Source organism: Brassica napus, chromosome A10 (genome assembly GCF_020379485.1).
Source record: "Brassica napus cultivar Da-Ae chromosome A10, Da-Ae, whole genome shotgun sequence".
NCBI lineage: Eukaryota > Viridiplantae > Streptophyta > Magnoliopsida > Brassicales > Brassicaceae > Brassica > Brassica napus.
The window spans coordinates 11,094,814-11,113,872 of NC_063443.1; the positions used below are offsets into that span (position 1 = coordinate 11,094,814).

At 38.5% G+C, this 19,059-nt stretch overlaps 4 protein-coding genes across 5 annotated transcripts; 2 read left to right on the forward strand and 2 right to left on the reverse strand.

The window, feature by feature from the left end:
• Window positions 1-3,095: 3,095 nt before the first annotated feature.
• Window positions 3,096-3,935, forward strand: LOC106441816 (glutathione S-transferase T3-like). Its single transcript, XM_013883577.1, has one exon. The coding sequence runs from the start codon at window positions 3,096-3,098 to the stop codon at window positions 3,933-3,935; it is 840 nt and encodes a 279-aa protein (XP_013739031.1).
• Window positions 3,936-8,496: 4,561 nt separating this feature from the next.
• On the reverse strand, window positions 8,497-9,336 carry LOC125578985 (glutathione S-transferase T3-like). The gene has a single exon (XM_048742158.1). The coding sequence runs from the start codon at window positions 9,334-9,336 to the stop codon at window positions 8,497-8,499; it is 840 nt and encodes a 279-aa protein (XP_048598115.1).
• A 1,988-nt stretch (window positions 9,337-11,324) lies between these two features.
• On the forward strand, window positions 11,325-15,228 carry LOC106370342 (putative clathrin assembly protein At5g57200). Its single transcript, XM_048742930.1, has 14 exons — window positions 11,325-11,504; window positions 11,603-11,672; window positions 11,756-11,853; window positions 11,930-12,068; window positions 12,139-12,266; window positions 12,349-12,438; window positions 12,516-12,632; window positions 12,731-12,796; window positions 12,883-12,963; window positions 13,035-13,112; window positions 13,201-13,389; window positions 13,470-13,545; window positions 13,620-13,753; window positions 13,981-15,228. Exons 1-14 carry the CDS (start codon window positions 11,415-11,417, stop codon window positions 14,401-14,403), a joined length of 1,779 nt encoding a protein of 592 aa, XP_048598887.1. The 5' UTR covers window positions 11,325-11,414; the 3' UTR covers window positions 14,404-15,228.
• Window positions 15,133-18,774, reverse strand: LOC106371510 (TBC1 domain family member 5 homolog B). Of its 2 annotated transcripts, none has more exons than XM_022693296.2 (5): window positions 17,923-18,774; window positions 17,724-17,827; window positions 17,457-17,651; window positions 15,502-17,183; window positions 15,133-15,423 (listed from the first exon to the last, which is right to left on the reverse strand). In XM_022693296.2, the coding sequence occupies exons 1-5, from the start codon at window positions 18,093-18,095 to the stop codon at window positions 15,298-15,300; spliced, it is 2,280 nt and encodes a 759-aa protein (XP_022549017.2). In that variant the 5' UTR covers window positions 18,096-18,774; the 3' UTR covers window positions 15,133-15,297. The 2 variants fall into 2 exon arrangements, with proteins under 2 accessions (XP_022549017.2, XP_013667048.2); XM_013811594.3 differs by having other exon boundaries at window positions 17,457-17,633; window positions 17,923-18,771.
• Window positions 18,775-19,059: the final 285 nt, after the last annotated feature.

The following is a 19,059-nucleotide window of genomic DNA, read 5'->3' on the forward strand; positions in this document are numbered from 1 at the left end:
ATTGTTTCGAAACGCTGTCAACCGCTACCAATCGCAAAAGCTGCGTTTGCGGGTAGTAGCGGGAAAACCAATCAAGCTATAAGAGTTCTTTTTTTTGTCAACATTAAAAAGTTCATTTAAAATGGATATATCTAGTACATATAAAACTATCAATTAACGAAAATACATTCATAAATAATTTTGTGAGAAACTAACGATCATTTTCAGGAAAATTAGCTGATAATTTTTAAAATTATATACCAAGAGGCATTAATGACTATAAAAAAATTCCTAGAAGTAATAAAATTATGATGAGTTAGCAACTTTGCAGTCAACGTAAATGGCCTCTGCGATTTTTTTCCCATTATTTAATTAATTCGAGCGGATATTTTTCATTGTCAATATGCTAAGTGCTAATGAGACGAAAAACACACAAGATCTCTTTATAAGTACGTTGATAAAAAACCTTGAATTGAAGAAAAGGTTTGAAAATATTATTTTGACTTTTGTCTAAATAGTCTTGGTGTCTCTGTCGTTGTGAAGCGTGTGATTAGGTAGGCTCTTGAATCCGATTCAAATCGTGGTCAAAGCTGTCCGTTGTTGATTGATTCTATCAACTAGTAGACGACACGAGGGTACGTAAAAAAAATATTAGTATAAAAGTAGTTAGATAGCATTAAAACTGAATACTGTAATGGAGTAGGTTGAAACAAAAATAAATACCAATAGATCTATTGGTGTTTTTGTCAAAAATATTCTCAAGCACATGCTTTATGTGTTTGTAGTAAAGGCAATCGATGGTTACAAACGCAGAGCACATTGTTACTTGTTATGGTTGATCCAGAACAATATGCATGTGTTTTTCGTGACCCTTCATCTACGCAAATGACAAAATTTTAATTTTGAAACAAACGAACGATTATGTATTAGAAGTGAATATTACATTTAGACATCACTAAAAATAGTCACTATAAGTTTTCACAAAATTAATGGAAATGATGTCAATTTCTGTAGAGAAGAATATGAACTTTCGATTAGAGACGTCTATCCTTAATTAACTTAACCGATTCTAAGTAAAAGGTAAAAAAATATCATGTCAAAATTATTACACGCTATTGATAGACGGTAGAATTAAATCCAAGATGGATAAGAGAACAAAATCAACCAATCTAATCCAAAATATAATCAAACCTGAAAGCAGAAACATTTGGCATGAACAAACAGTTTGATAAAAAAATTGTTTTCAGCAGTTCGAAGCATAATATAACACGAGAACTTTTGTAGAACGAGATATTCTTTTTTGATCGAACCTTCATTAATAGAGCACTGAGTCTCACATGGCCAACAAAGGGGAGTTTAACAAACAAAAGAGAACTGCTTTAGCTAGGGAATCAACCTCAGAGTTACCCAAACGGAGAACAAAACTAAAAGAGATATTCTCAAAGGAATTACATATATAGGATACAAATATCGTGAAGTAAACCTTAGAGCTTGATACACTTGCCATGAGAAGTAAGCAAGGAAACGAGGGTCTTAGAATCCGATAACCTCGAGTGTCTCTTATAAACCAATTGGTTTAAGTAAGATTGTAGAATGTCCCCTTACAGTATATTTGATAAACCAATTGGTTTAAAGATTGTACCGTAAACTCATCTAACCATAGACCACCAAGATTATTATATTGATGGCCCCCTTAGAATCTCAAATAATGTAGGGTAATTGATTTTCTAATGATCTGGAACATTTCATTAATAAGATTCACGTAGAAATTAATTGTTAATGAATTATTGTAAGGGGACTTGACAGAAAAAAAAAAACTAATTCACAGACACACGTCACACACCATTACTCTATCACTAAGAGCATGTTTATAGGGAGCCCTTAAGGGGGGTTGTTAACATAATAGGGTAATAAAATTAAAGAAAAAAGGGGATTAAAAGGAAGGGGCGTGTCTTAAATGGGAGCGCGAAGGCACGGGTTGATGGAGGCACGTGTCGCTTTTTTACTGGGGAGAGGAGCGGTGTCGGGGTGTAAACGGTGAAATAATTTTTCTTTTCTTTTTTCTCTCGTTCTGTTTCTCGTCTCTCCTACGAAAGGCGATTCAATGGCGACTCTTCCCTTTGCGGTGGCTCTACTCGACGGAACGGCGACGGCTCTTTCGATCTCTCCTCGACGGCACGGCGACGGCTCTATCATCTGTGGGTCTCGGCGAGGAAAGAAAACTGCGACCTTTCTATCGGTGCCTCTCCTTGACCAAGCTAAACGACGACATCTCTATCGGTACGTATGTACGTGTGATCAAATCCAAAGGTAAAGTGGCATGCATGTCTTTATATTCTTCATCGTGAATCTTAATAATTCCTCTGGGGGGTTGTTTTGATTTGTTGTGTCTTTAGGTGGATTGATCAAGAGCGATGTTTTAGGATGATTTTCTCTCTGTGTAAGATTTTGTCCTTATTCATTGTGAATTTCTAAAACAAATCGTCTGAGTATTTTTTTGATTTGTTTGTGTCTGTTTTGGTTTTAGGTGGATTGATCAAAAGCGAGACAGATTGTGTCTGTGTGGCTTTAGGTGTATTTTACTGCTTGTTCTCCATCAATTTTGAATATGAAAATCCACAATTTCTATTCTGATTTGTCTCGTGTTTTTGTGTTTAGGTGTGATAAAGCATCACACGGGTTCTTCAGATAGAGGACCTTCGATTATTCACACAGGTAAAACGTATATCTTTATTCTGTTTAAGTTTGATAAAGCATTGTACTGGTTGGTGGTTAGCGGTAGGATATGTAATAAATTGCTTTGGTTATTCTTAGATTACGGTTGGCATAGGTAATAAATTGCTTTAGTTTTTGGTAGATAGAAATCAATGGTCTTGGTGTTGATTGTGTTAGATAAAATGTCCAATCGGACAGCTTGGTTGTGATAAATGAAGTAGATAGAAATCAATGGTGTGTTGTGTTCATTGTGTTAGATAGAAATCAATGCAGTGATTGGATTAATTAATCTATAAAAGAACTTGCCTTCACCTCTTTCTTGAAAACATTTCAAACGTGTTCTCATCTTCCCACTTCCTCAGTTTTCTTCTTTTATTGCTTCTTTCTACCTCGCTTCAGCAATGGATTCTATTCCTTCTGGAACTTCAAAGTTTGTTGAACTATTAAATAGTCAACAAACTGTTTCCTTTGGTAACTATGAAGGTAGTCAGGGAACCGGAGCTTCAAACTTTGAAGGAGACAGTGCTCCTGAGCGTAGAGAACGACGGAAGTGGACACCAACAGATGATGTTGTCCTGATCAGTTCGTGGCTCAACACAAGCAAGGATCCTGTGGTTGGCAATGAGCAAAAATCCGCCGGTTTTTGGAAAAGGATTGCTGCGTACTTCGCGGCAAGTCCTCTTGTTGCTGGCTGCGAGGAGAGGGAGCCAAGTCACTGCAAGCAACGATGGCATAGGATCAATGACCTAGTGTCCAAGTTCAGTGGATCATATGGAGCTGCTACTAGACAGAGGACTAGCGGCCAGAATGAGAACGACGTTCTGAAGCTTGCTCATCAAATATACTACAACAACTACAAGAAGAAATTTATGCTTGAACACGCGTGGAAGGAGTTGCGACACGACCAGAAGTGGTGCGACCTTGGTACTGCAAAAACTGAAGGGAGCTTAAAGAAGAGGAAGTGTGAAGTTGGTGCAGATACCTCAAGCTCTCAAGCAACTGAGAACATGCGTCCCCCTGGAGTGAAAGCGGCAAAGTCCTCAGGTAAGAAGCCGGTGTTAAACGAGAAAACTCTTACTGATTTTAAGTGTATGTGGACAATCAAAGAGAAGGAGTTGGCGACAAAAAAGGAGTTGTCTAAGATGAGTCTCCTTGAGAGTCTTATTGAAAGAAAGGAATCTCTAACTGAGTCTGAAGAAACCCTCAAGAACAAGCTCATAACTGACTTGTTGTCAGATTAGTTTCATGTTTAAGTTCTGTCTGTTGTTTTAAAGTTTAAGATCGTCTTTCATGTTTAAGTTTAAGATCGTGTTTCATGTTTAAGTTTAAGATCGTGTTTCAAGTTTATGTTTAAGGTCAAATGTTTGTATGAAATGTAGTTGAAAGTTTGGTTTAAATTGACATGATGTTTCAATCCGTAATGTTTTAAATGTTCAAAGATTGTAGTTCACAGTTCTTGCCATGGTGTTGGTTTAAATTGACATGATGTTTCGAAGTTTGTTTTATCTTGTAATGACAGGTCACGGGAGTGGACAGTTCTTGCCATGACAGGTCACGGGAGTGGACAGGTCAGGGGAGTCGACCATTGGCTTCCTGTTGGAGAGGTCAGAGGAGTTTGTAGTCTTCTGTCTGTATAATTGTACTGGAGAGTCAGAGTTTGTTGTCTTGTGTCATGGGAGTTGTAGTCACGAGAGTGAGTGAGAGAGAGTTTGTATCACGAGAGTGAGAGAGAGTTTGTAGTCTTCTGTCTGTATAGTTGTCTTGTATCACGAGAGTGAGAGAGAGTTTGTATCACGAGACATTCATTTTCTTGTTATATAATTCACTCATTATCATCTCATTTTCTCATCTCATTCTCAACGTCTAGCAATTCTCTCATTCTCAACGTCTAGCAATTCTCTCATTCTCTATTCTCACAATTCTCATCACAAACACATTCTCTATTCTCACAATTCTCATCACAAACACATTTATAAAAAGCTAAAACAAATTCTCATGGCATCTTCTTCTAATAACAATATCGAGGGATCAATGGATGACATTTTTGATCATCATTTCGAGCAAGCATTTGACACGGTGTACAATCATATCGGTGATCAGTTAGAAAACGAAAGGAAGACAAGAAAAAAAAGAGTTTTTATCGAAAGACACCGTGAAGAAGGTCATCTCCGGTTATGGAATGATTATTTCAGTGACGTTCCGACGTATCCTGAAAATCTATTCCGACGACGATTTAGGATGAACAAGTCATTGTTCATGTTTATTGTTGATCGCCTCTCCAATGAAGTCCCTTTCTTTCGTCAAAAGAAAGACGTTACCGGAAGATGTGGTCTCTCTGCACTTCAAAAATGTACAGCAGCTATTCGCGTGTTGGCATATGGTTCTGCGCTTGATGCGGTCGACGAATACCTTAGGCTCGGTGCAACCACTGCTCGGTTATGTGTGGAAAATTTTGTAGAAGCAATCATAAATTTGTTCGCCAATGAGTACCTAAGAAAACCAACACGAGATGATCTTCAACGTCTACTTCATATTGGAGATATTCGTGGATTTCCCGGGATGATAGGAAGCATCGATTGTATGCATTGGGAGTGGAAGAATTGTCCCACCGCTTGGAAAGGGCAATATTCTCGTGGTTCCGGAAAACCGACAATCGTTTTAGAAGCGGTAGCTTCATATGATCTCTGGATTTGGCATGCGTTTTTTGGACCTCCAGGTACCTTAAATGATATCAATGTTCTTGATCGCTCACCTGTTTTTGATGACATAATAAATGGTGTAGCACCGCGAGTGAATTTCTCCGTCAACGGAAGAAACTATCGTTATGCTTACTATCTCACCGATGGTATTTATCCAAAATGGGCAACTTTTATCCAATCTATTTCACTTCCACAAGGGCCGAAAGCAGTCTTATTTGCTACACATCAAGAAGGTGTCCGGAAAGATGTCGAGCGTGCTTTCGGAGTCTTGCAAGCTCGATTTGCCATCGTTAAAAATCCGGCGCTTTGTTGGGATAAAGTCAAGATTGGGAAGATTATGAGAGCATGTATCATACTACATAATATGATAGTAGAAAACGAACGGGATGAAGGCACTCAATACAATCTTTCGGATTTCCAACAGGGAGAAGGCAGCGGAAGTTCACACGTCGATCTCGCTTTCTCATCAACAATTCCTTCAAATATCGCCAATCAAATGGGTGTTCGAACTGACATCCGTGATGGACAAGTACATCAACGACTGAAAGCTGATTTGGTTGAACATGTATGGAATAAATTTGGAGACAACAACTAACCTTCGAAGCTTCTTTGAGATTATTTTTCGTTTATTTTAGTAATCTTTGTTTTTATTATTTTATGTTTTTATTTTAAAATGTTATGTTTAACTTTGTTTTTATTAAATAAATTTTTTCTTTGTTTAAAATTTTATGTTTAAAATAAAATTTAATATTTAAAATTGTTAAGAAATTTTGTTAAGGAACTACCAATAAACCACTAAAATTAGGTGTCTTAACTCATTTTTAAGAGTTAAAAATACACCTAATTTTAGTGGTTTATTGGTAGTTCCTTAACAAAATTTCTTAACAATTTTAAATATTAAATTTTATTTTAAACATAAAATTTTAAACAAAGAAAAAATTTATTTAATAAAAACAAAGTTAAACATAACATTTTAAAATAAAAACATAAAATAATAAAAACAAAGATTACTAAAATAAACGAAAAATAATCTCAAAGAAGCTTCGAAGGTTAGTTGTTGTCTCCAAATTTATTCCATACATGTTCAACCAAATCAGCTTTCAGTCGTTGATGTACTTGTCCATCACGGATGTCAGTTCGAACACCCATTTGATTGGCGATATTTGAAGGAATTGTTGATGAGAAAGCGAGATCGACGTGTGAACTTCCGCTGCCTTCTCCCTGTTGGAAATCCGAAAGATTGTATTGAGTGCCTTCATCCCGTTCGTTTTCTACTATCATATTATGTAGTATGATACATGCTCTCATAATCTTCCCAATCTTGACTTTATCCCAACAAAGCGCCGGATTTTTAACGATGGCAAATCGAGCTTGCAAGACTCCGAAAGCACGCTCGACATCTTTCCGGACACCTTCTTGATGTGTAGCAAATAAGACTGCTTTCGGCCCTTGTGGAAGTGAAATAGATTGGATAAAAGTTGCCCATTTTGGATAAATACCATCGGTGAGATAGTAAGCATAACGATAGTTTCTTCCGTTGACGGAGAAATTCACTCGCGGTGCTACACCATTTATTATGTCATCAAAAACAGGTGAGCGATCAAGAACATTGATATCATTTAAGGTACCTGGAGGTCCAAAAAACGCATGCCAAATCCAGAGATCATATGAAGCTACCGCTTCTAAAACGATTGTCGGTTTTCCGGAACCACGAGAATATTGCCCTTTCCAAGCGGTGGGACAATTCTTCCACTCCCAATGCATACAATCGATGCTTCCTATCATCCCGGGAAATCCACGAATATCTCCAATATGAAGTAGACGTTGAAGATCATCTCGTGTTGGTTTTCTTAGGTACTCATTGGCGAACAAATTTATGATTGCTTCTACAAAATTTTCCACACATAACCGAGCAGTGGTTGCACCGAGCCTAAGGTATTCGTCGACCGCATCAAGCGCAGAACCATATGCCAACACGCGAATAGCTGCTGTACATTTTTGAAGTGCAGAGAGACCACATCTTCCGGTAACGTCTTTCTTTTGACGAAAGAAAGGGACTTCATTGGAGAGGCGATCAACAATAAACATGAACAATGACTTGTTCATCCTAAATCGTCGTCGGAATAGATTTTCAGGATACGTCGGAACGTCACTGAAATAATCATTCCATAACCGGAGATGACCTTCTTCACGGTGTCTTTCGATAAAAACTCTTTTTTTTCTTGTCTTCCTTTCGTTTTCTAACTGATCACCGATATGATTGTACACCGTGTCAAATGCTTGCTCGAAATGATGATCAAAAATGTCATCCATTGATCCCTCGATATTGTTATTAGAAGAAGATGCCATGAGAATTTGTTTTAGCTTTTTATAAATGTGTTTGTGATGAGAATTGTGAGAATAGAGAATGTGTTTGTGATGAGAATTGTGAGAATAGAGAATGAGAGAATTGCTAGACGTTGAGAATGAGAGAATTGCTAGACGTTGAGAATGAGATGAGAAAATGAGATGATAATGAGTGAATTATATAACAAGAAAATGAATGTCTCGTGATACAAACTCTCTCTCACTCTCGTGATACAAGACAACTATACAGACAGAAGACTACAAACTCTCTCTCACTCTCGTGATACAAACTCTCTCTCACTCACTCTCGTGACTACAACTCCCATGACACAAGACAACAAACTCTGACTCTCCAGTACAATTATACAGACAGAAGACTACAAACTCCTCTGACCTCTCCAACAGGAAGCCAATGGTCGACTCCCCTGACCTGTCCACTCCCGTGACCTGTCATGGCAAGAACTGTCCACTCCCGTGACCTGTCATTACAAGATAAAACAAACTTCGAAACATCATGTCAATTTAAACCAACACCATGGCAAGAACTGTGAACTACAATCTTTGAACATTTAAAACATTACGGATTGAAACATCATGTCAATTTAAACCAAACTTTCAACTACATTTCATACAAACATTAGACCTTAAACATAAACTTGAAACACGATCTTAAACTTAAACATGAAACACGATCTTAAACTTAAACATGAAAGACGATCTTAAACTTTAAAACAACAGACAGAACTTAAACATGAAACTAATCTGACAACAAGTCAGTTATGAGCTTGTTCTTGAGGGTTTCTTCAGACTCAGTTAGAGATTCCTTTCTTTCAATAAGACTCTCAAGGAGACTCATCTTAGACAACTCCTTTTTTGTCGCCAACTCCTTCTCTTTGATTGTCCACATACACTTAAAATCAGTAAGAGTTTTCTCGTTTAACACCGGCTTCTTACCTGAGGACTTTGCCGCTTTCACTCCAGGGGGACGCATGTTCTCAGTTGCTTGAGAGCTTGAGGTATCTGCACCAACTTCACACTTCCTCTTCTTTAAGCTCCCTTCAGTTTTTGCAGTACCAAGGTCGCACCACTTCTGGTCGTGTCGCAACTCCTTCCACGCGTGTTCAAGCATAAATTTCTTCTTGTAGTTGTTGTAGTATATTTGATGAGCAAGCTTCAGAACGTCGTTCTCATTCTGGCCGCTAGTCCTCTGTCTAGTAGCAGCTCCATATGATCCACTGAACTTGGACACTAGGTCATTGATCCTATGCCATCGTTGCTTGCAGTGACTTGGCTCCCTCTCCTCGCAGCCAGCAACAAGAGGACTTGCCGCGAAGTACGCAGCAATCCTTTTCCAAAAACCGGCGGATTTTTGCTCATTGCCAACCACAGGATCCTTGCTTGTGTTGAGCCACGAACTGATCAGGACAACATCATCTGTTGGTGTCCACTTCCGTCGTTCTCTACGCTCAGGAGCACTGTCTCCTTCAAAGTTTGAAGCTCCGGTTCCCTGACTACCTTCATAGTTACCAAAGGAAACAGTTTGTTGACTATTTAATAGTTCAACAAACTTTGAAGTTCCAGAAGGAATAGAATCCATTGCTGAAGCGAGGTAGAAAGAAGCAATAAAAGAAGAAAACTGAGGAAGTGGGAAGATGAGAACACGTTTGAAATGTTTTCAAGAAAGAGGTGAAGGCAAGTTCTTTTATAGATTAATTAATCCAATCACTGCATTGATTTCTATCTAACACAATGAACACAACACACCATTGATTTCTATCTACTTCATTTATCACAACCAAGCTGTCCGATTGGACATTTTATCTAACACAATCAACACCAAGACCATTGATTTCTATCTACCAAAAACTAAAGCAATTTATTACCTATGCCAACCGTAATCTAAGAATAACCAAAGCAATTTATTACATATCCTACCGCTAACCACCAACCAGTACAATGCTTTATCAAACTTAAACAGAATAAAGATATACGTTTTACCTGTGTGAATAATCGAAGGTCCTCTATCTGAAGAACCCGTGTGATGCTTTATCACACCTAAACACAAAAACACGAGACAAATCAGAATAGAAATTGTGGATTTTCATATTCAAAATTGATGGAGAACAAGCAGTAAAATACACCTAAAGCCACACAGACACAATCTGTCTCGCTTTTGATCAATCCACCTAAAACCAAAACAGACACAAACAAATCAAAAAAATACTCAGACGATTTGTTTTAGAAATTCACAATGAATAAGGACAAAATCTTACACAGAGAGAAAATCATCCTAAAACATCGCTCTTGATCAATCCACCTAAAGACACAACAAATCAAAACAACCCCCCCCAGAGGAATTATTAAGATTCACGATGAAGAATATAAAGACATGCATGCCACTTTACCTTTGGATTTGATCACACGTACATACGTACCGATAGAGATGTCGTCGTTTAGCTTGGTCAAGGAGAGGCACCGATAGAAAGGTCGCAGTTTTCTTTCCTCGCCGAGACCCACAGATGATAGAGCCGTCGCCGTGCCGTCGAGGAGAGATCGAAAGAGCCGTCGCCGTTCCGTCGAGTAGAGCCACCGCAAAGGGAAGAGTCGCCATTGAATCGCCTTTCGTAGGAGAGACGAGAAACAGAACGAGAGAAAAAAGAAAAGAAAAATTATTTCACCGTTTACACCCCGACACCGCTCCTCTCCCCAGTAAAAAAGCGACACGTGCCTCCATCAACCCGTGCCTTCGCGCTCCCATTTAAGACACGCCCCTTCCTTTTAATCCCCTTTTTTCTTTAATTTTATTACCCTATTATGTTAACAACCCCCCTTAAGGGCTCCCTATAAACATGCTCTAACAATGTCTCTTAACTCATTTTTAAGAGTTAAAAATACACTAAGAGCCCTTAAGTGGGGTTCACCAATAAACATGCTCTAATGTTATTTTAGTATATTTTGGATGGTTCGCGCGCTAGTTTGTACGGGTGTTTATCTTCTGGATAACATGACAAACAATTAATATTTTATTATTTTAACAATTTTACAACCAACTATTTTACTTGTGATACTTAGATCAATAATAATTAATAATTCTATATTTTTTTCACCACCACATAAACCATCTTGTGAAAATCCAGGAAATTTGACCATTATACCATTCGAAATTGTAATTTTTATATTAATGCGTATAATTATTAATATTTTTTTTTCCTAGAGTTCGAAATCTAAATTTCTTAATAGAAAAGTATTCATGAATTGAATTCTTAGTCATACAACATGATTAAATATACATTTAGTTGTTGTCAAAAAAAAAAGTTTGCAAAGTTTAAAACATATATGAAATGGATTAAGAGTATTTGATTTGGTGAGAGATTATATAGACGAGCTATTCTTTTTTTTTAACGTCTACATTGATTTGATACCAATATAGACGAGCTATTGATTTAAATAAATACTCGCAGAAGAAGAATCTATTAATATATAAATGATTATTGAAAAAAAAAGGAAATGATCCAGATCATTAGTATTCTGTTACGCACGTTTTGAGGGGAGACAAAGAAGAAAGTCTGTTATCTTGTTTCCGTTTATTGTTACATACAGAGAGAGAGAGCCATTGAACCCAAAACAAAACATATCTTATCATCCTCTCTGTTTCTCGAAAATCGTCTTCGCTCGATGGGGACGTTCACGAGCTTACGAAAAGCCTATGGAGCGCTCAAGGATTCCACCACCGTCGGTCTCGCTAAGGTCAACAGCGAATTCAAGGTCTGATTTGAATGCACCACCACTTCTTTTGGCAATGTTTTGATTATATATGATCGATTCATGTTTCTTGATTTTTTGATCGTGTTATACATGTATAGGATCTAGATATTGCGATCGTCAAGGCAACGAATCATGTAGAGTCTCCTCCGAAAGAACGTCATGTTCGTAGTAAGTTTCCTCTGCCTTTTATTAAAAGCCATGACATTGTGTCGGAGAATTGTAACGACGTACGTGGTTATATATTTATGCAGAAATATTCTCGGCGACATCTGCAATACAACCACGAGCAGATGTTGCTTACTGCATTCATGCATTGTCAAAGAGATTGTCCAAAACTCGAACCTGGGTTGTAAGTTTTCTATTTCTCCGACAAAGATCGTAACATAGCGTTTGGTTTTGACAAACACACACACGTACATGTACAGGTAGCAATGAAGGTGTTAATAGTAATTCACAGAACATTAAGAGAAGGTGATCCTACATTTAGAGAAGAGCTTCTTAATTACTCACACAGACGACATATTCTCAGAATCTCTAACTTCAAAGACGATACAAGTCCTCTTGGTAATTCTTTTTTTTTTTTTTTTTGGTATTTCTACCACTTTGGAAACTTGACCTATACTCTTTGATGCAGCTTGGGATTGCTCTGCATGGGTTAGAACATACGCGCTCTTTCTTGAAGAGCGGCTTGAATGTTACCGTGTTTTGAAGTATGACATAGAGGCAGAGCGTTTGCCAAAAGGTGCAGGTGCAGCTTCCAAGGTCTGTCTATTACTTCTCATCATCAAGAACACAGATCTTTTACCAGAAAGAAACTAATCATTGTGTTTTAATTGTTGTGTAGACGCATAGGACAAGGATGTTGTCTGGTGAAGATCTGTTAGAACAGTTACCTGCGTTGCAACAGCTTCTTTACCGGCTTATTGGATGTCAAGTAAAGTCATCATGTTTTTACACTTTTGTTCATGCACTGGAGAAGATTTTCTTCCTTATTTGTTTTCAGTTTTGCAGCCTGAAGGAGCAGCTTATAGCAACTATCTAATCCAGTATGCTCTTGCATTGGTGCTTAAAGAAAGCTTCAAAATCTATTGTGCTATCAATGATGGAATCATTAACCTTGTTGACATGGTTTGTTTTTCTTTTAAAAAAAGAAGTTTCATTTTCTGATTTTTGGTTTTCTGTTTGCTTTATATTCAAAGAATGTTTACTTGTATGTGTCACTTTAGTTCTTTGAGATGACAAGACATGATGCAGTTAAAGCTCTGAACATATACAAACGGGCTGGTCAACAGGTGAAGCAACTACCCTTTTTTGGAATGTATTAAGATTGTTTACATAGGCGTTAAGCTTTGCTTCTTGATGTTTTTTCTTTGCATAGGCTGAGAATCTGGCTGAGTTTTATGATTACTGCAAAGGGCTAGAGCTCGCTAGGAACTTTCAGTTCCCTACCTTAAGACAGGTTGGTTCTTAGCTTTTTGTATCCTGATGTGTGTTTCACTTCTCACTTTATCTAAAAAAAACTGGTTACAGCCTCCTCCATCGTTTCTTGCAACAATGGAAGAGTACATCAAAGAAGCGCCTCAGAGTGGTTCTGTACAGAAAAAACTGGTAAAACATGAATTTCATCTCATTATATTCTCAATTCATTTGAACAATCTCCATATAGTTTGACATTTTGGTCTGCTTGTATTAACAGGAGTATGAGGAAAAAGAGGAGGAACCAGAACCACAAGAAGAAGAACAGCCTGAAGAACCTGCAGAAGATGAAAACCAAAACACAGAAACTGATCAGCCGCTTATCGAAGAAGAGGAAGAAGAACCTATAGAGGAGAAAGAAGAGGAAGAAGTTAAACCTTCACCATTGATAGACACTGATGACTTACTGGTGAGTCTTCTTCAATATCTCTACACATTTGTAAAACCAAACCTCAAAACTCATTGAGCCTTTTCTTTGCATTGGTGCAGGGTCTAAATGAAATAAACCCACAAGCCGCAGAGATTGAAGAAAGAAACGCATTGGCTCTTGCCATTTATCCACCTGGTAGAGACAGAAAAAAATAACACATTACTAATTGTAGGAAGAGATCAGAATTGATAATAACATTTTATGTGCAGGACATGAAACTTCAGGCCCATCTAATAGTCTAAGCTTGATAGAAGCTGGAGGAAGTGGTTGGGAGCTTGCATTAGTCACACCACAAAACAACAACAATAACAACAATCCTCGTCCCACAGTAGCAACAAAACTCGTAAGTCTCTCATTCGAAATTTCTATTATCGATCTGAGATTTAGGTGGCCATAAACATTTTTGGTTAATCTTATTAATTAAAAAAGAACTTTAACAAATTAGGGGATAATGTATAATAACAGTTAAAATTTGGAGGCCAATGCGAATGTTTTGTCCGGTTGTGTCGAGAACCGTCCCTTAACCAAAAATAAATTTATATTTTTAACTCACATGGTCACTATTTATAGGGAGGAGGATTTGACAATCTTCTACTAGACAGTCTCTACGAAGACGATACAGCAAGAAGACAGATCCAGTTAACCAATGCTGGTTACGGATTTGGAGCCACGGCTACACATGGTGAACCACACTCATCTAACCCGAACCCATTTGGGATGCAACAAGATCCTTTTGCAATGTCTAGTAACATGGCTCCACCAACCAATGTTCAAATGGCAATGCAACAACAGCAAATGATGATGATGAATAATAATCAAAATCCATATAACAACAACAACAATTATTCACCTTATCATCAACAACATCAGCACTTCTCACCATATCCTTCTTCTTCTGCTTCTGCTAACCCTTTTGGTGATACTTTCCTTGCTCTCCCAGCTCCTCCTTCATCTTCTACTCAGCAGCAACACAATAATCATATGCTCCTTTAGGAAAGGTCATCTCAATAACTTGTCTCTTGTCTTTTAACTTCGATTTAATTGAGCTTATTATTATTCTTTAACTATTTTCTAGCATAAGACGTTATATATTGTTGGAATTTTTCTTCTTTTTCTTCCTTAATTTTAATATTTATTTCAGCGTAATATTTGTATTTTCCCCTCTATTCGTGTTTTTTTAATGTTCAGAAAATAGAAACCCCAAAGAAGACGATTATATATATATATCGGAATTTGGAGTTTTAAAATTTATTTATTTCTGTAGAAAATCAAAAACTAAATGACCCTAATTGGAGACTGAACATCAAATCAGAAAAGCAGACCTTGGAGCTTTCATGATAGCAAAAAGCGTGATTAAAGAAGACCGTTGTCAATCCTGTGTAGCTCTTGGCTTTCCTTTGTGGCTTACGGATCTTTTGAATGTGAATGTGTAGTAGTAGCGTGTGCTCTTGTTGTGGTTGGTTTGCCTCTTCTTTATTGATGGTTTTTGTTCTAAGGATGGTAATGGCAATGTTAATGGAATTGACATTCAGATGGGAAAAAAAAATGACCCTAAAGGATTAACGGTCAGGAAAAAAAATGGAGGGAAGTTGTTATTAAATGCACTCTGCTTTTGTCATTACGAACCGTTGAAAACCCGTTAGGGTTAAAAAAGTACAAAGAAACGCAGGTCCCTTGTGCTAGAAGAAACCTAGATCTCTAATTCTCTCACTGCCAAAAGAAAAAAAAAAACAAAACCCTCTTCAAAAATTCTCGTATATACAAATACACTTACTCGGTCTTCTCTCTCCCACACACACAGAGACACATACACACACACACACACGGAGATACAAAACGAATTTTTAGATTACAAAATTAAATTACGAAGCCGAGTAGTAATAAACTTTACATTTGTTCTGACAACAACATAGTTCCAAGTCTACGAAGTTCTCTCAGAGCTTCTTCAACCGTTACTCTATGGTTCTCAGCCATATTCTCCGGTGAACTTTGCTCCAACACCGACTCTAACACCTAATATATACACAAACATTCAATACAATGTCTCAAGTCATGTTTTAATCTTGGTTTATAATACTCAAAACTGTTTACCTTAATATGTTCAAGCATGGAACGTCCTGTATTCTTTAACGTGTCTCCATCACCTACAGTTGAATCCGAATTGGTCTTTTCTTCTTCTTCTTCATGATCTATCGGTTTAGCTTCAGGCTCTAGTGGTTCAGCTTCAGGCTCTACTGGTTTAGCCTCAGGCTCTACCGGTTTAGCTTCTTTCGTCTCCGAGGTCTCCTCCCCGGACAAGCCTCTACCTAACCTCCATAACCTCTGGAACTTACCCGAGAGAATATTCCTATCCCTGAATATGTTCACCACTGACTTCCCCTCAGACTCGTTCTCAGGAACCGGAAGAGGCAACTCCACCTGGTCCTCGCTTTTGCCTTTATCTGAACCATTCTCCTCACACTCCCCACTTGGTGACTCAGAAACTGTAGAAGACCGTTCCATATCTGAATCTGTGTCCCCTAGCTGCTTGGACAAATCATCAAGCAAACTGCGTCTAATAGGCGGCTTGTTCCCGCTTCTATCTGATGGATCAGACTCAGTCCTCGAAAGCCTTAGCTTCACTCTCTCCGACCAGCTCTTCTTCACCGTGTTCTGTCTCTGCGACGCTTTCCTCCTCCGTGCTTTTTCTTCCTCCTCCGCGCTGTTCATAACTCTCCACTTCTCTTCCCAGTAGCTCTCAGGAACTCTCCCCACAGGAGAAGAAGAAGAACCACCAAGCGAGATCGAATCAACAGACAAGCTGTGACCTCTCATAGGCTTCCTTGACCCTTTCGGAAGCAAATCACGACGAGCATTGATCTCCAACGCTAAACTCTGCAACGACTTAGCCTTCTCGATGACTTTCCTCAAATCAATATCCTCCGGAAAGTTCAGCAGCCTCTTGAGAGAAGAGGTCGCGTTCTCAGTCGCTAGAAGAGATGATCTCAGATAGAGTATCATCGAAACCGCCATACCTGCAACCAGAGCTCCACGTGGAGAGCTAAGGATCCTGAACTCAAACCCTGAAACAACATCATCATCATCCCCCTCAAGAGAAGAGACTCTCTCCACCTCGGAGTTGTCAGCGGAGAATATCTCATCCCACACGGTTAAGAGATTGCTCAGAGGAAACTCTCTCCCGAACAAAACACGCAGCCAACGCAGCGCAAAGTACTGCGGCTCGACGCCGAGCTCGACTAGATGGCTGTGGAGAGAAGCGTCGACTAGAGAGAGTAAGTAATACAATGCCGAAGAAGCTTCTATCACTGGAGGTAGGCCCGTGACTGAGTCGCTCGGAGCTGAGTATACAAAGAAGTTCGCTACAGAGACTGATCCTAGAGAAGATCCACCGTACATGAGAGCATCGAACATAGAGTATGCGTCGTGTTCCAAGAACTTCTCAGAGAGGACGATTCCTAATTCTCCTTCTGCTCCGTACGCATCGCTCAGCAGAACAGCGGTCTGCGTCTCGGTGTCTAGCTCGTCGAAACGCTTCGGTTTTTTCTTCTTGGTTGCATGACCATTTTCATTTCCTTCTTCTTCTTCCTCTTCTTCCATGGAATCATCTAAAACTTTCTTTATATCGAAATCGTAAGCTGCGGAATCGCGTTCTTGGAAGGCTAGCTCATCGAACAAATCGGTGAACTGGTCTTCGTAGTTTGATCTAACTTCAGTTAGATATTGCACATCCACTTGAAGAACATATAGCAAAGGAGCCAACAGTTCATGCATCCCTACAAACACCAAAACAAAAGCATTTCTCTTCATATCAACTTAACCATCGAAACCAAAAGTATCTAAACTAACTAAGTAGTAGTAGCCTAGTGGTTAAAGAGTTGTTGCTACTTGGCCAATTTGGGCTTGAGCTTAGTCTAATAACAGACGATCTGGTTATCCCTGACATTAGGCAGAAGGTATTCTAAATTCGGATCTGTATACACTCTACTTTACAACACTAAGTGCGTTCCTCCGAGTCTGACCAATAGGGTAGAAGTATATAAGCTAACCTTGTCTGTAACCGATCTCTGGATGTTTTAAACACCAAAGGAGAAGTATCCGTCTTAGCATCCCTTGACATCCAGAGGACTGAAAGTAACTCCCATGTTCGGGATACAAGCGTGAAAGATCTTGATCGAGTGTTTTCTCAAGCTCAGCGTTACGGAAGAACCTTCCCCATGTACTATCTACACACAGATACTTTACTACATTGGAGATAAAACCGCAATTGAATGTAATCTCAAGGAGGAAGTATATGTTTTATTGAATGTTGTTACCAGGATTTTGAGATAAAGGGTTATCAATGGTTAGATCTGGAGAATTGATTCCTTTCTTGGGCAAATGTGGATCAATCAACAGTCTCCTTCTCAAAGCAGCATATCTAACAAACCAACACATATATTAAAAAAAATCTAAACTTTAGCCTAAAGACAGAACCTTTGATGGTTGAGAATGTATGTTAGGGAAAGTCAAAACCTTCTTCTGGAATCGGCGGTGACTCTGCGAAGCTCATCGATGGTGGAGGAAGGAGAAGACGGCAAGATTCCGAGGTTGATTCGCCATCGGACGCCGCGAAGCTTCTCGAAGCGGTGATCTCGGGAAGGCGAGTAGGCGCATGTCGCTCTCTGGATTTCTTCAGAGATTGTCATGTTTTGGATAACACTCTTTGCTTCATCCAATCTTCGATTTTCGTGCAAAAAGACAAACGAATGACGACGATTACAATCGCTGAACCTCTTTTTAGTCTCTTCCGACAAATCGAATCAGTTTGTATTCTTTGTTATGTTTTTTTTTTTGGGGTCGTGGAGATGGGAATCTGTGATTGGTTTGGAGATGAGAACGGTTTTGGTCTTACGGAAACGGTATCGTTTCACGTTCTAGCTTCGAGTTTGTTTTCTCGCTAAATTTCTTTTTTCTCATCGAATACTTTCGATCACCAACTATTGTTTTGATACACTGATTCACCAACTATTGTTTTGATACACTGATTTCTCATCGAATACTTTCGATCACCAACTAGTAGACACAAAAATGATCGACTCATTTACTATTATGTTCGCTGCTTTATTTCCACCTTTAGGATAAAACCTCACTTCGAAGCTTCTAATTTGTAACAAATAATGGTATATCACTTCAACTATTGGCTGCAAAATTGGCCACACATCCTCTGTTCCATTGATCATCTGGGCCAAGGATAGAGAGTCAGTTTCAAAGATCATATTTTTGTCGCCAAAATCTCAGCTCCCCATTGTAAGGCCTCTGCCGATGCTATAATTGTTGATCCCACCTTTGTTACAGCTCGAACTTCTGCCCACAGAACCTCACCGGCTTCATCCCTGCATATCCAACCCAAACCACTGGTATCTCTGTCTTTGCGCCATGCACCATCACTATTAAACTTCACCCAGTTCAAAAGAGAGGGTTTCCAAGGACTTATGTATACATTTTTTTACAAATTATGAAATAATAAATATAAATTAAATAATTAAAAAAAAACAGTAACTATTACGTATATAATTAAAAAGGTGCAAACAAATAAATAATATTTATTAATCCAAACAATAGTTCTTTTTCCATTTGATATGATATGTAATTCAATTTAAATGATATTAA

Bases quoted from the DNA above. Each gene is read 5' to 3' on its own strand.
- LOC106441816 (XM_013883577.1), top strand. From the start codon at position 3,096: ATGGATTCTATTCCTTCTGGAACTTCAAAGTTTGTTGAACTATTAAAT.
- LOC106371510 (XM_022693296.2), bottom strand. From the start codon at position 18,095: ATGACAATCTCTGAAGAAATCCAGAGAGCGACATGCGCCTACTCGCCT. The intron at 17,184-17,456 runs GTTAGCTTATAT...TGGTGTTTGTAG, and splicing joins AGAGATCGGTTACAGACAAG to GGATGCATGAACTGTTGGCT. The intron at 15,424-15,501 runs GTAAACAGTTTT...TGTATATATTAG, and splicing joins CCATGCTTGAACATATTAAG to GTGTTAGAGTCGGTGTTGGA.
- LOC125578985 (XM_048742158.1), bottom strand. From the start codon at position 9,336: ATGGATTCTATTCCTTCTGGAACTTCAAAGTTTGTTGAACTATTAAAT.
- LOC106370342 (XM_048742930.1), top strand. From the start codon at position 11,415: ATGGGGACGTTCACGAGCTTACGAAAAGCCTATGGAGCGCTCAAGGAT. The intron at 11,673-11,755 runs GTAAGTTTCCTC...ATATTTATGCAG, and splicing joins GAAAGAACGTCATGTTCGTA to AAATATTCTCGGCGACATCT. The intron at 13,754-13,980 runs GTAAGTCTCTCA...CACTATTTATAG, and splicing joins CCACAGTAGCAACAAAACTC to GGAGGAGGATTTGACAATCT.